Here is a 16,999-nt window from a genome sequence, read left to right on the forward strand (position 1 = left end):
CCGACGGGTAATTCGTTAGCCACCCTCCCGAGATCACCATCTCGAGTACGGGTTATCACTGTAGCCGGACCGGAGGTTAACAACGTTGACGCCTAAAAAAACCCATCTCATATTGTTGTTTGTGGATATATTTTTCCTCGGAAAATATATGCATGAACAATTTTGATCTTACATTTAATGATTGATTTACAGCTTTGTCATCTTTAATGATCCCTTCTAACCTCACATTTATCAACTTAACTCAATCTTTATCAAATAAACTTAATCTATTTAATCGTCTTTCCTCATTTTCTTCCCAAATCCGCATTCCCTTCTTTATATTATCCCCTACTTTGTTATAATGCATTCCCTTTTCTATATTTTCCTCTACATAATATAGGTCGGTTTCTTTTCAATATATAAAAACGTAGATGTACATACCGTGTAAAGACATGTGCCCTATCACAATACCTCCAAGTCCATTGATGACAGCAACCCCTGCAAATTAATATGCTCCTAAATGAGTATGTAATAGTTTAGATGTTTATGCTATGGTTTTTTATCTATATTTTCAAACTCGTTGTGTAATTTTTCCATAATTATATAACTGAATAATACCCATGTCTTCTCTCCCCATTATGTGTATTTGGCAGTAAAAAGGTTGGGAAAGGAATAAGGAAAAAAAAAACATAGATCGAATATTTAAGAAAATTTGGAAAGAAATAAGATTTTTTTTTTTTGGGTAATGGGTTACCCCGACAAATATTATATTAAATAATAAAAAAATGATAACAGTACAAAACCGCTGCTACTAGAGAGCCTAGCAGCCCACCCAAATGACCACTAGCTACCCAAGCCGACAAAAGAGACTCAAGCAACTAGAAACAAAACACAACAAAAAACCAGACACCCTAGCCAAGATGCCAGTCCATCTTAAGCCTATCCACATTGCCGGATGGCTTAAAAATAACTGTCATTAATTTTAACCTGACATTACTATAAATGACATCATAGACTTGATCCTCTAACCGACGAGATTTCCTAAAAATCCTCCAATTTATCTCCTGCCAAATGAAGTACACCGTAGCAGCGAAACATAGCTTAGCAACCACCATTTTGACAGATTTGAGACCTGGCACCTGCATGATCATACCGAAAATATCTCGCCACTTAAAACTTTGATTAGGAAGATGAATCAATCTGCTTACTCTATCCCAAATATGCGACGTAACCCGACATTCAAAAAAAAGATGAGCATGCGATTCTATGCATTGCTTACAGAACACACATTCCAGGATAGGATTAGATTTCAGCTCCCATGCTTTAAGTTTTTCATATGTTTTCACCCGCTCACCAACCAGTAACCATGTAACAAACGCATGTTTTGGAATACCTTGCGAGAACCATATCGCATCAAACCAAGGGACCTTAGAAGCTGACGATCTGATAGAATTCCAAACAATAGAAACCGAGCACCTAGGCACAACTGCATCATTGTCCCTCCAACCCATCATATCATTCGAATTAGAAAGCTGAGGAGCAGCAATAGAACGTAACTGGGTAAATTTATGGAACCGATCTAATGGCCACGTTGGTCCTTCACTATTGAAAACATCACAAACCTTAGAATTAAAATGGAACCCAGCTCTAACAATCTCATACAAAGAAAAGAATTTGAAATAACCCGTCCTAATCCATCTGGACGAATACATTACATTTGGTTACATCGCGAGGTACTTGACCTCTATATGATACATTTTACAAACATTGCATTTGTTTTTAAAAGATAAACTTTCATTTCATCGAAAGTTGACGGCATGCATACCAATTCATAATATATCCAACTATAATTGACTTAGTAATAATCTTGATGAACTCGACGACTCGAATGCAACGTCTTTTGAAATATGTCATGAATAACTCCAAGTAATATCTCTAATATGAGCAAATGCACAACGGAAGATTTCTTTCATACCTGAGAATAAACATGTTTTAAAGTGTCAACCAAAAGGTTGGTGAGTTCATTAGTTTATCATAAACGATTATTTCCAGTATTTTAATAGACCACAAGATTTCATTTCTATTTCTCATAAACATACATCCCATACATAGAGATAAAAATCATTTATATGGATTGAACACCTGGTAACCGACATTCACAAGATGCATATAAGAATATCCCCATCATTCCGGGACTCCCTTCGGACATGATATAAATTTTGAAGTACTAAAGCATCCGATACTTTGGATGAGGCTTGTTGAAAATGAAATTTGGTCGGAAATTTCCGGGTCGTCACAATACCTACCCGTTAAAGAAATTTCATCCCGAAATTTGATCGAGGTCGTCATGGCTAACAATAAAAATGTTTTCATGACGATTATGAGTTGATAAATAGAGTTTTATCAACATTGAGTAACATTGATAAAATAATTTGATTAATTAAGCACAGTCCCATAACTGAAAGCAAGAATTTGAAACATTGAGTAACCAAAAACAACCATCAATTGTCTTTCCTCTTCCACACCACTCCCGGCTAACCTCAACCGTCACCCGACACCACCATCACCGAAATCACCATTAACGACCACTCACCATTTCGTTTGCTCACCTTGCAAAAACTTCATCCTACATTACAACCACATACGCTACCTTGCTCTTCTCCCATGAAGCCATCATCCTCACCACACCTTCTTGAATCAACACCTTTTCTTCTCCACCATCTTCACCACTTCAAGCCCTTAAACATGATCACGAAATCGCTATAAATGTTTCTGTTTTACTACTACAAGCTGCATTCCATTCATTTCTGCTTGAACCAATAACAGCTGGCAACTAGAGTACGTTTTCTGCTGCTGCTCAAACCCACCATACTGCAACTATTAACCTTGTTATTTATGTCACTGCTACACTCATCTTTTTGTTACAACCAACTACAACCACTAAATAACCTGTGTTATATCTTCATTTTTTTTAAAACAAAAACAAAAATTTCATTTATAAAAAACTTCACACATTTTACACACAGATATTCAGATTCAATCATTAAGATTTATATTTACACACATATCAATATCTATAATCTATCATTATAGATACAAAATCACATGTATCTATACATAACCGATGACTACCTCATTCAATTTACAAACAGCTGCAGCTACATTATTTTAACCAGCTAAACCATCACCCTTACCTACGAAGATGCAGCACCTGTCATGATTCTATTCGCAATAACTTTCTGCCCGAAAACACCACACCCAAACAGCCGTCATTACGATTGCTGTACATCAATTGTTTTCAATTTCAGTCATGAAAAACCTAAACAACATCAAACGGTCACTGTCAAACAATTTCATCAAATTCTTTTCTTGACTACCATCATCAAATCACCAAGAATATCATTTATTGCTGCTGTTGCTCTATCAAACAATTAAACAGAAATCACGGAGTAATTAAAGAAACTAAAAGAATATTAATAAATCGAGTACATACTTGATTAATTAATGGACCGATTCGGAATCGATTGATGAATGATTAGGTCGATGATGAGTAGATCGATGATGTTGATGTGATGCAGTCTCTATGATTAAACTACTGTGTTTATTGATTCTTCCTAAACTCGAACAAACCAAAACCAAATCCCAAATTGATAAAGATTACAGCTCCTCTAACTCGCAAGATCTAAAATTTATTGATCGATTCCTGAACCAGAGACCTGGACCGATCGACCTTGCGGTTGCTTTATCTATTTAGGTTGAATGAATATTATCACACACACACAACACCCATCGATTTAAGATGGTTGATACTATCTGGGCCATTTAAACCGAAATTGATTGCAACATGGGCTTAGACATGATATTAAGTTGGAATTTAGATTGGGCTTGGGAACTGAGGTGTGCTGATGTAAATTGCGGCCCAATATTAACTAATAGGTATATGTTACATAAATTAATCGGGGCATTTAAATCAGAGAAAAATGATACGGATCATTTGGTAAAGGCGTGTTAGCGAGAGGTCGCGGGTTCGAGCCCGGGCTAGGGCATTATTTTAAGCCTTTTTCGTTTTGAGGTTCGTGAATCCGATACCAACTGAAATGACCCGTCCTAATCCATCTGGACAAATACATTACATTTGGTTACATCGGGAGGTACTTGACCTCTATATGATACATTTTACAAACATTGCATTTGTTTTTAAAAGACAAACTTTCATTTCATTGAAAGTTGACGGCATGCATACCAATTCATAATATATCCAACTATAATTGACTTAGTAATAATCTTGATGAACTCGATGACTCGAATGCAACGTCTTTTGAAATATGTCATGAATGACTCCAAGTAATATCTCTAATATGAGCAAATGCACAACGGAAGATTTCTTTCATACCTGAGAATAAACATGCTTTAAAGTGTCAACCAAAAGGTTGATGAGTTCATTAGTTTATCATAAACGATTATTTCCAGTATTTTAATAGACCACAAGATTTCATTTCTATTTCTCATAAACATACATCCCATACATAGAGATAAAAATCATTTATATGGATTAAACACCTGGTAACCGACATTCACAAGATGCATATAAGAATATCCCCATCATTCCAGGACTCCCTTCGGACATGATATAAATTTCGAAGTACTAAAGCATCCGATACTTTGGATGGGGCTTGTTGAGCCTGATAGATCTATCTTTAGGATTCGCGTCAATTAGTAGATCGGTTTACTAATTCTTAGGTTACCAAGCAAAAGGGGCATATTCGGCTTCGATCATTCAACCATATAATGTAGTTTCGATTACTTGTGTCTATTTCGTAAAACATTTAAAAAGCGCATGTATTCTCAGTCCCAAAAATATATATTGCAAAAGCATTTAAAAATGGAGCAAATGAAACTCACAATACTGTATTTTGTAGGAAAAATACATATGACGGAACTGAACAATGCAAGGTTGGCCTCGGATTCACAAACCTCAAAATGAAAAAGGCTTAAAATAATGCCCTAGCCCGGGCTCGAACCCGCGACCTCCCGCTAACCCGCTAACACGCCGTTACCAAATGATCCGTATCATTTTTCTCTGATTTAAATGCCCCGATTAATTTATGTAACCTATACCTATTAGTTAATATTGGGCCGCAATTTACATCAGCCCACCTCAGTTCCCAAGCCCAATCTAAATTCCCACTTAATATCATGTCTAAGCCCATGTTGCAATCAATTTCGGTTTAAATGGCCCAGATAGTATCAACCATCTTAAATCGATGGGTGTTGTGTGTGTGATAATATTCATTCAACCTAAACAGATAAAGCAACCGCAAGGTCGATCGGTCTAGGTCTCTGGTTCATGAATCGATCAATAAATTTTAGATCTTGCGAGTTAGAGGAGCTGTAATCTTTATCAATTTGGGATTTAGTCTTGGTTTGTTCGAGTTTAGGAAGAATCAATAAACACAGTAGTTTAATCATAGAGACTGCATCACATCAACATCATCGATCTACTCATCATCGACCTAATCATTCATCAATCGATTCCGAATCGGTCCATTAATTAACCAAGTATGTACTCAATTTATTAATATTCTTTTATTTTCTTTAATTACTCCGTGATTTCTGTTTAATTGTTTGATAGAGCAACAGCAGCAATAAATGATATTCTTGGTGATTTGATGATGGTAGTCAAAAAAAGAATTTGATGAAATTGTTTGACAGTGATCGCTTGATGTTGTTTAGGTTATTCATGACTGAAATTGAAAACAATTGATGTACATCAATCGTAATGACGACTGTTTGGGTGTGGTGTTTTCGGGCAGAAAGTTATTGCGAATAGAATCATGACAGGTTCTGACCAAATTTAAACTTTATCTTCATACGAATTCGACACGATAAGCAAAGCCTGTAATGTTAAGTCTTGAAAAATTTTGGAACTATGTTTATATACTCAAATTCTCCTCGACTGTTTCCGATGATTCACGAACAATTAATTGAAAAATGATTGTGTATATATATAAATAACAAATTTGAAATATAATTTGAAGAATTATATGTTGTTGTTATGAAATATGATATTATAATGATTAATATTTAAAAACATATCTATATATAAATAAAAGTATATTAAATATAATTATTAAATAATAGTAATACTCTTTCACCGATTCGTTGGTATTTAAATAAGCAATTCAAACTTATGTGATTTTAAAATAAACGAAAACTCATTAATAGACTACGTAAACTTCAGACTAGTTGAAAATACATTTACTATATTATTTTAAATTTTAATTAATTTGTATATTTTAGTTGAGATTGAACTCGAATGACAGGTCAATTTTTATAATCGGCATGAAACAAGTTTAAACTTGAAATTATGAGAAGTTAGAATTAAATAATTGTCCATAATTAAGTTTTATCATTTATAAATTTACTATAAATATATTTAAATACCTCGAGTTACGTTTTAATACCCGTACAGATTAATTGGAATTAAGAATAGCCAGACACTTCACTAAACCACTACTTATCTCTTACAAACCCATGTGCAAGACTTTTTTTTTTAAACTCTTAACACATTTAATGTTTTCTACACGTTTCTTTTTAATAATCATTGAGTAATTATATATTTATTTTCTGTTTTGAGTCATTTTCAAATCTATTGCTGAATATAGACATATAACTTCACGTGAAATAATATTACTCTTCGATTACTATTTGAATGCCTTTACCATCTCATATATACAAATATTGAAGACCCACTTGTCCCCTATTTATTTATTTTTGTTTTACATCACTCTCCTTGTTCTATTCTATACAAATATGTTGACATAGGCTTCCACTAATCGAACACCACAACCACTTAGAATTTTACATATGCTTCTTTTACTTTCCCATTGATGCTCAACAAACCCCACAACTCAAATTCGTTTAGATTAACTATACAAATAGATATCAGATAATTACACATCCCTATCACTTTCTTCCTTTTATCCACACAACAAACAAATCAACAAATCTTTCACTGTGCTTAATTGATCTAATTGCTTGAGATTACTGTTTCAAATTCTTGCTTTCAGTTCCATATCCCTATCATCTATCTCTATCTATCAATTTATATTTAAATTTATATAATCTTATCGATCCTATGTTCTATATATATATGTATATATATATAGCCTAGAAATATGAACACCAAAAACAACCATCAATTGTCTTTCCTCTTCCACACCACTCCCGGCTAACCTCAACCGTCACCCGACACCACCATCACCGGAATCACCATTAACGACCACTCACCATTTCATTTGCTCACCTTGCAAAAACTTCATCCTACATCACAACCACATACGCTACCTTGCTCTTCTCCCATGAAGCCATCATCCTCACCACACCTTCGTGAATCAACACCATTTCTTCTCCACCATCTTCACTACTTCAAGCCCTTAAACATGATCACGAAATCGCTATAAATGTTTCTGTTTTACTACTACAAGCTGCAGTCCCATTCGTTTTTAATTATTTAAAAACTCTATTTATTTTATTAATCAAATTATTTTACTACTACATTACAAATGTTTAATTAAATGTTTCAAATTATTTTACTACTACTATATTCATTTTCATGACGATTATAAATGTTTCTGTTTTACTACTACAAGCTGCAGTCCCATAACTGAAAGCAAGAATTTGAAACAGTAATCTCAAGCAATTAGATCAATTAAGCACAGTGAAGGATTTGTTGATTTGTTTGTTATGTGGATAAAAGGAAGAAAGTGATAGGGATGTGTAACTATCTGATATCTATTTGTATAGTTAATCTAAACGAATTTGAGTTGTGGGGTTTGTTGAGCATCAATGGGAAAGTAAAAGAAGCATATGTAAAATTCTAAGTGGTTGTGGTGTTTGATTAGTGAAAGCCTATGTCAACATATTTGTATAGAATAGAACACGGAGAGTGATGTAAAACAGAAATAAATAAATAGGGGACAAGTGGGTCTTCAATATTTGTATATATATGAGATGGTAAAGGCATTCAAACAGTAATCGAAGATTAATATTATTTCACGTGAAGTTATATGTCTATATTCAGCAATAGATTTGAAAATGACTCAAAACAGAAAATAAATATATAATTACTCAATGATTATTAAAAAGAAATGTGTAGAAAACATTAAATGTGTTAAGAGTTTAAAAAAAAGTCTTGCACATGCGTTTGTAAGAGATAAGTAGTGGTTTAGTGAAGTGTCTGGCTATTCTTAATTCCAATTAATCTGTACGGGTATTAAAACGTAAGAGGTATTTAAATATATTTATAGTAAATTTATAATTGATAAAACTTAATTATGGACCATCATTTAATTCCAACATCTCATAATTTCAAGTTTAAACTTGTTTCATGCCGATTATAAAAATTGACCTGTCATTCGAGTTCAATCTCAACTAAAATATAAAAATTAATTAAAATTTAAAATAATATAGTAAATGTATTTTCAACTAGTCTGAAGTTTACGTAGTCTATTAATGAGTTTTCGTTTATTTTAAAATCACATAAGTTTGAATCACTTATTTAAATACCAACGAATCGGCGAAAGAGTATTACTATTATTTAATAATTATATTTAATATACTTTTATTTATATATAGATATGTTTTTAAATAATAATCATTATAATATCATATTTCATAACAACAACATATAATTCTTCAAATTATATTTCAAATTTGTTATTTATATATATACACATTCATTTTTCAATTAATTGTTCGTGAATCATCGGAAACAGTCGAGGAGAAATTGAGTATATAAACATAGTTCCAAAATTTTTCAAGACTTAACATTACAGGCTTTGCTTATCGTGTCGAATTCGTATGAAGATAAAGTTTAAATTTGGTCGGAAATTTTCGGGTCGTCACAGTACCTACCCGTTAAAGAAATTTCGTCCCGAAATTTGATCGAGGTCGTCATGGCTAACAATAAAAATGTTTTCATGACGATTATGAGTTGATAAATAGAGTTTTATCAACATTGAGTAACATTGATAAAATAATTTGATTAATTAAGCACAGTCCCATAACTGAAAGCAAGAATTTGAAACATTGAGTAACCAAAAACAACCATCAATTGTCTTTCCTCTTCCACACCACTCCCGGCTAACCTTAACCGTCACCCAACACCACCATCACCGGAATCACCATTAACGACCACTCACCATTTCGTTTGCTCACCTAGCAAAAACTTTATCCTACATCACAACCACATACGCTACCTTGCTCTTCTCCCATGAAGCCATCATCCTCACCACACCTTCGTGAATCAACACCATTTCTTCTCCACCATCTTCACCACTTCAAGCCCTTAAACATGATCACGAAATCGCTGTAAATGTTTCTGTTTTACTATTACAAGCTGCAGTCCCATTCGTTTCTGCTTGAACCAATAACAGCTGGCCACTAGAGTACGTTTTCTGCTGCTGCTCAAACCCACCATACTGCAACTATTAACCTTGTTATTTATGTCACTGCTACACTCATCTTTTTGTTACAACCAACTACAACCACTAAAATAACCTGTGTTATATCTTCATTTTTTTAAAAACAAAAACAAAAACAAAAATTTCATTTATATAAAACTTCACACATTTTACACACAGATATTCAGATTCAATCATTAAGATTTATATTCACACACATATCAATATCTATAATTTATCATTATAGATACAAAATCACATGTATCTATACATAACCGATGACTACCTCATTCAATTTACAAACACCTGCAGCTACATTATTTTAACCAGCTAAATCATCACCCTTACCTACGAAGATGCAGCACCTGTCATGATTCTATTCACAATAACTTTCTGCCCGAAAACACCACACCCAAACAGTCGTCATTACGTTTACTGTACATCAATTGTTTTCAATTTCAGTCATGAATAACCTAAACAACATCAAACGGTCACTGTCAAACAATTTCATCAAATTCTTTTTTCGACTACCATCATCAAATCACCAAGAATATCATTTATTGCTGCTGTTGCTCTAACAATTAAACGGAAATCACAGAGTAATTAAAGAAACTAAAAGAATATTAATAAATCGAGTACATACTTGATTAATTAATGGACCGATTCGGAATCGATTGATGAATGATTAGGTCGATGATGAGTAGATCGATGATGTTGATGTGATACAGTCTCTATGATTAAACTACTTATGTATTTTTACTACAAAATACAGTATTGTGAGTTTCATTTGCTCCCTTTTTAAATGCTTTTGCAATATATATTTTTAGGACTGAGAATACATGCGCTTTTTAAATGTTTTACGAAATAAACACTCGTAATTGAAACTACATTATATGGTTGAATGATCGAAGCCGAATATGCCCCTTTTGCTTGGTAATCTAAGAATTAGTAAACCGATCTACTAATTGACGCGAATCCTAAAGATAGATCTATCGGGCTCAACAAGCCCCATCCAAAATATTGGATGCTTTAGTACTTCGAAATTTATATCATGTCCGAAGGGAGTCCCGGAATGATGGGGATATTCTTATATGCATCTTGTGAATGTCGGTTACCAGTTGTTCAATCCATATAAATGATTTTTATCTCTATGTATGGGATGTATGTTTATGAGAAATAGAAATGAAATCTTGTGGTTGATTAAAACACTGGAAATAATCGTTTATGATAAACTAATGAACTCACCAACCTTTTGGTTGACACTTTAAAGCATGTTTATTCTCAGGTATGAAAGAAATCTTCCGCTGTGAATTTGCTCATATTAGAGATATTACTTGGAGTCATTCATGACATATTTCAAAAGACGTTGCATTCGAGTCATCGAGTTCATCAAGATTATTACTAAGTCAATTATAGTTGGATATATTATGAATTGGTATGCATGCCGTCAACTTTCGATGAAATGAAAGTTTGTCTTTTAAAAACAAATGCAACGTTTGTAAAATGTATCATATAGAGGTCAAGTACCTCGCGATGTAACCAAATGTAATGTATTCGTCCAGATGGATTAGGATGGGTTATTTCAGAATTCAGCAAGAGGACCTACACCATTCCAACTATCAAACCATGATGATGCTGTCTTTCCATCGCCAATTTGGAACACCAAAAACTTCCGTATGAATTGTCTGATATGCAACAGACGACGCCAGCTCCAAGCTGAATCAGGTCTAGCAGCAACTTCCCATATATTAGAATCCGATAAATGATACTCCTGAATCTACCTCACCCATAGGGATTGATTAGATGTCATTAGTCTCCAAAAGTGAGAAGTCATCAAAGTAATGTTCCAAAACTTCAACCGTTTAATGCCCAATCCGCCCTCTTCTTTTGGCAAACAAATGACATCCCACTTAACTTTTGCTTTACCCTTTTTGAGCTCACTTTGGCACCATAAAAAACCACGAAAAAGTTTCTCAATCTCCTTAATAATAGCCATAGGTAATATAAAAGACAGAACACCAATATATTTGCATAGAAACCAGGACTGAGGAGATCAACTGAACTCTACCCGCGAATGAAAGAAATTTGTTCTTCTAGTCATTAATTCGGTTACGTACCCTGTCAACAAGGATCCTACAATCATGGTACATAAGCCTAGACGAAACCATCGGAACCCCCAAGTAAATAATCAGTAATGCCCCTTCCTCGAAAGGTAAGATCCTAAGAATCTGATTCTTGATCGCAGGTCTCACCTAAGAAAAGAAGGCGGTACTCTTTGGGAGGCTAGGAGTTAAACCCGAGCATCTTTTAAACTCCTCTAGAGAATCACGAATCACTCTAACCAAAGTAGCATTTCCATGCGAAAATAAAAAAAAGGTCGTCTGCAAAACATAGATTGATGATCCACAACTTATCACATTTTGGATGAAAACGAAACCCATCAGACCTAGAGACATTACGTTGCAACATAAGAGTGAGAACTTCCATAACTAGCGTGAAAAGATACGGCGACATAGGGTCACCTTGGCGAAGGCCCCGCCTACCTCTAAAAAAACCCATGAAGTTGGCCATTAACACATATAGAATATGAGGTAGATGAAACACAAGCCATAATCCACTTCACCATCTTCCTAGGGTAACCAAAACAAATTAAAGTAGCCTCGAGAAAATTCCAGTCTACCGTATCGCAGGCTTTCTGAATGTCAACTTTGAAAGAGCATCTCGGCGTTCCCCGATTAAGATGATAATTCTTCATCATCTCTTGAGTGAGCAAAATAATATCAGTAATTTTTAATTTTTCTACCAGGAATAAAAGCAGATTGGTTTGCACTCACCACATCCTCTAGACTCCCTTTAATCCTAGTCGTAATGATTTTACTAATACATTTATAAATGACGTTACAACATGAGATTGGCTGATAATCAGTAACACGGCAAGGCGATTGAACCTTTGGCAAAAGAGTGATAATAGTATTATTCACCTCCTTCAGTATCTGACTATTACTAAAGAAATCTTTAACAGCTTTCATGACATCCGCACCTACAATATCTCAGGCATCTTTAAAGAAACTCGTAGTAAAATCATCCGGACCTGGCGATTTGTTGTTACCAATGTCAAAAATTGCATCCCTAATTTCATGCTCCAACACCGGCTGCGCCATATAATCACTCTGACTTTGACTGATTTGTTTTGTAAAAAGAGATCTTGGATCTACAAATTCATCACACGTACTCGCACAACCCAAAAAATTCTCATAATGCCGAACAAAGACCTGAGGGACAGCAGCACCTTTAACCACATGATTATCTGCATCAGTGATTACATCAATACGACTTCTGTTTAATCTCCATTTCACTACTTTATGAAAGTAATTAGAGTTGCAGTATCCCACTCGAAGCCACTCAATTTTCAATTTTTGTTTTAACAAGCTTTCCTCCTGGAACACCACCTCATTGTAATGCTTTAAAGCTATATTTTCTTTTTCACGTAAAGTAGTAGAATAAGGATGAGCATCTACTTCTTTTTGAGCACTCTCCAACTCATCACGTAATTGGACAACACGTTTATGGATATCACCCTTACACCACATCAATCTTTGAATTGGAGTTTTCAACATGCGTAACTTGTTAACTAACCTGTACATCGAATAGCCTTGGACATTAGTCCTCCACTCCTATGAAACAGTTGCATGAAAATCAACATGCTTAGTGACATAATTACTGAATTTAAATGGTAGAGGATTCGACACAAAATTTATAGGAATTTTTAGCACGGCCAGACAATGATCAGAGGTTCTATAAGGCTGGAAGATGATGTAGGCATTCGTAAACCTACTAATAAAAACATCGTTTTCCATGACTCTATCGATCTTCTTCAAAATTCCCGTTGAAGCATTAGGACTTTGGTTCCAAGTGAAACGAAACCCGAAATGGTTAACATCCACCATATTAAGTTTATAATAAGGTTGTTTCGAACGAAAAGTCGAAGTTGACTTGCTGGAGCTGTGACAAAACTGGCTATCTCGAACAGGAGTTTCAAAGTTATTTTCAGTAATAATAACGCTAAAGGAATTAGCACAGCTACGTGTTACACGTTTACTCAGGTTCCGAGAGTTTTTCAGGTGCATAACTATATGCATAAATCTTTCCTTCCGTAGATAACGTATGGTTCGATCATCCTCTCGATTGAGGTATTTTCAAGAATCATGAAAGGTTTGAACGCAGATTGTAATTGTCAAGATACAAACTAGGTTTAAGATGAAATCAAATGGCAAACTTGAAGAAATGTTTAGTTTCATATGTTATAATTAATATTTTAATTCATTTTAATTGTCCAACGTTGGTAGTCCACAGTTAGTAATTCAATAATTCATATATAGTTTAGTATATAATATTCGAATTAATTAATACGTATCTAGACCCATTATATACATGTCTCAGACTCGATCACAACTCAAAGTATATATATTATTTGAGAATCAACCTCAACCATGTATAGGTTACTCGAGCATTACTGCATATAGAGTGTCTATGGTTATTCCAAATAATATATATAGATGCGTCGATATGATATGTCAAAACATTGTATATGTGTCCCGATGATATTTAAAGTGCGTAAAGGAAATAACAGAAATTAAATAACGATAAATAAAATTGCAAGAATTAAAATTGCGATAATTAAATTACGATAAATAAATTGCGATAAATAAAATGTAATAAGGAATTAACAATTAGCTAGGAACAGTTAGCTTGGATTTTGTTAGCGTAGATTCTTAACAAAATTTCTCTTAGTTAATTTGTTTGTTTCTAACAAATTTTATTTTGTCCAATGTTTTCTTCATTATACCACTTGTTGGATTCTGATAGGTCAAAATCCAAATATGAAATTGAATGAAAATGGTTATTCTGCGGTGAACGGATACGTATATCGGTGGATGTAAGTAGGATAGTAAATGACTGTTGAATCAGATTCGAAGAATGTACAGTGTACCTTATTAATGTGAAATCTAAATATTCCTCGGGTATTACCTACCCGTTAAAATATTCACATCATTAACAGTTTGTACAATAGAATTTTTAATTACAATCTTTATGAAAATATACATACATATATATATTTTCTTCAGATGTAATCATGAATTTAATGAGTTAATATGATATTAATCTCATTTGATTTTTGGTTGAAACTAGAATAAATGATCTCTAAGACTTTAGAGATTACATAATTGCCATAAAATGATTCTCCAATGAAGTTATGAATCAATACTTCATCGGTTATTGTTGTGAATATTCCATGAGGCGTATTGATGTAGAGAGATATGTAGAACAAGTTAGATGGTCTAGAACAGTACGTAGAACGATATGTAGAACGAGGATTATGTTCAAGGTATAGATTGTGATGTTGAGGCGTGTGATGTTGAGGCTGCTGGTGCTGTTGATGCCGGTGGTACTGTTGATGCCTGCAAGTTGTGCATTGTACTCTCCAAAGCTACTACTCGAGCACGAAGTTCGTTGACTTCTTCTATTACTCCGGGATGATTGGCAGTTGGAACGAGTGGATGAATAAGGTTTTGAATTTGAGATAGTATATAATCATGACAAGATACTCTGGAAATGAGTGAGAAAATGGTGTTTCGGATTGGTTCACCGGTAAGTGCTTCAGGTTCATCACCAAGAGGGGAATGTGATGGATGGAAGAAATCACCTTCTTCTTATCTCCAATGATTTAATAGGCTACGAACCCATCCCCAATTCATCCAGAATAGATGATGGCTAATTGGTTGCTCCACTCCGGTCACACTGCTTTCGGAGCTTGAGTGAAAATCCATATCAAAATCCGAGGGACTTGAACTAGTGGCGAGATCCATTTCATACGATTGAATAAATGATTTTTCGATATGAAATGATTTTTGGCTATCGGTTGGTATTCTAATTACATAGAATATCCGTATATATAGAACAAAAGATCTCGTAGATTACGGAGGAATTTGCGGAATATGTCAGGCAAAGTTTATAGTAACAGATACACTAAGATATGAATTAGCAGATACGCTAAGATACGAATTTTGTCTATGCACTATTCATGCAATCAATGAAGTAAGATGTGTCTAGACTAAGAATGATAAGCAGGTAATTTTTGACATAAAATGATAAGAAAAACTTTTGACATACAGACACGGTCGAAGTCCAGACTCACTAATGCATCTAAACAACTATCCGTTAGACACGCTAATGCAAGACCTGGTTCGCTAAGACCACTGCTCTGATACCAACTGAAATGCCCCGTTCATATACATTATAAACGATTCACAATAGTTGATCTTATTGCGAGGTATTTGACCTCTATATGATACATTTTACAAACATTGCATTCGTTTTTAAAAAGACAAACTTTCTTTACATCGAAAGTTGACTGCATGCATACCCTTTCATAATATATCCAACTATAATTGACTTAATAAAAATCTTGATGAACTCAACGACTCGAATGCAACGTCTTTGAAATATGCCATGAATGACTCCAAGTAATATCTTTAAAATGAGCTAATGCACAGCGGATGATTTCTTTCAAACCTGAGAATAAACATGCTTTCAAGTGTCAACCAAAAGGTTGGTGAGTTCATTAGTTTATCATAAACATTCATTTCCATCATTTTAATAGACCACAAGATTCATTTTCATATTACACATAACCTGTGTAATAAAATAGCACGCATAACCTGCGAATTAAAATCATTCATATGGTGAACACCTGGTAATCGACAATAACAAATGCATATAGAATATCCCCAAATATATAGGTACACTCATCTGTATATAAAATCGAAGTACTAAAGCATCCATAACCTGGATGGGGTTCGTTAGGCCCATAGATCTATCTTCAGGATTCGCGTCAATTTGGGGGTCTGTTCCCAAATTCTTAGGCTACCAAGCTTTTTAAAGGGTGATATCCGGTATAATAATTCAACCATAGAATGTAGTTTCAAGTACTTATGTCTATTTCTTAAAACAGTTATAAAAGCAGTGCATGTATTCTCAGTCCCAAAAATATATATTGCAAAAGCATTTAAAAAGGGAGCAAATGAAACTCACAATGCTGTATTTCGTAGCAATAATGCAAATGACGGCACTGAACAAGTGTAGGGTTGGCCTCGGATTCACGAACATATATTCAATTATATATATTAACACACTTAATCGTAATCAACAAGTGTATATATTTTATTTTATGTATTAAGATTAATATTATTATACATATAATTTTTAGTAATAATGATGATGATGATAATAATAATAATAATAATAATAATAATAATAATAATAATAATAATAATAATAATAATAATAATAATAATAATGATGATGATGATTTTAATCATAATAATACTACTAATTATAACCTTAATAATAATACTTATACTTATAATAATAATAATAGTAATAATAATCTTAATATTAATCTTAATATTAATGGTGATAATAATTATAACAATACTCCTTACGATAATAATAATAATAATAATAATAATAATAATAATAATAATAATAATAATAAT

At 33.6% G+C, this 16,999-nt stretch overlaps 2 protein-coding genes across 2 annotated transcripts; both read right to left on the minus strand.

The window, feature by feature from the left end:
- Nucleotides 1–890: 890 nt before the first annotated feature.
- Nucleotides 891–12,472, minus strand: LOC139841625 (uncharacterized). Its single transcript, XM_071831836.1, has 6 exons — nt 12,247–12,472; nt 12,062–12,203; nt 11,890–11,988; nt 11,370–11,424; nt 11,069–11,220; nt 891–1,581 (listed from the first exon to the last, which is right to left on the minus strand). The coding sequence occupies exons 1-6, from the start codon at nt 12,470–12,472 to the stop codon at nt 891–893; spliced, it is 1,365 nt and encodes a 454-aa protein (XP_071687937.1).
- A 21-nt stretch (nt 12,473–12,493) lies between these two features.
- Nucleotides 12,494–13,390, minus strand: LOC139841626 (uncharacterized). The gene is made up of 2 exons (XM_071831837.1): nt 13,217–13,390; nt 12,494–13,117 (listed from the first exon to the last, which is right to left on the minus strand). Exons 1-2 carry the CDS (start codon nt 13,388–13,390, stop codon nt 12,494–12,496), a joined length of 798 nt encoding a protein of 265 aa, XP_071687938.1.
- Nucleotides 13,391–16,999: the final 3,609 nt, after the last annotated feature.

Source organism: Rutidosis leptorrhynchoides, chromosome 4 (genome assembly GCF_046630445.1).
Source record: "Rutidosis leptorrhynchoides isolate AG116_Rl617_1_P2 chromosome 4, CSIRO_AGI_Rlap_v1, whole genome shotgun sequence".
In the NCBI taxonomy this organism is placed as follows: domain Eukaryota; kingdom Viridiplantae; phylum Streptophyta; class Magnoliopsida; order Asterales; family Asteraceae; genus Rutidosis; species Rutidosis leptorrhynchoides.

Excerpts from the sequence above, each read along its gene's own strand:
- LOC139841626 (XM_071831837.1), bottom strand. The coding sequence starts at position 13,390 with ATGGTGGATGTTAACCATTTCGGGTTTCGTTTCACTTGGAACCAAAGT. Across the intron at positions 13,118-13,216 it reads CCTCTGATCATTGTCTGGCC|GAGTGGAGGACTAATGTCCA; the intron begins GTGCTAAAAATT and ends ACTGTTTCATAG.
- LOC139841625 (XM_071831836.1), bottom strand. The coding sequence starts at position 12,472 with ATGAAAGCTGTTAAAGATTTCTTTAGTAATAGTCAGATACTGAAGGAG. Across the intron at positions 12,204-12,246 it reads CCAATCTGCTTTTATTCCTG|AGATGATGAAGAATTATCAT; the intron begins GTAGAAAAATTA and ends TGCTCACTCAAG. Across the intron at positions 1,582-11,068 it reads GGAAAGACAGCATCATCATG|TGAAGGACCAACGTGGCCAT; the intron begins GTTTGATAGTTG and ends TGTTTTCAATAG.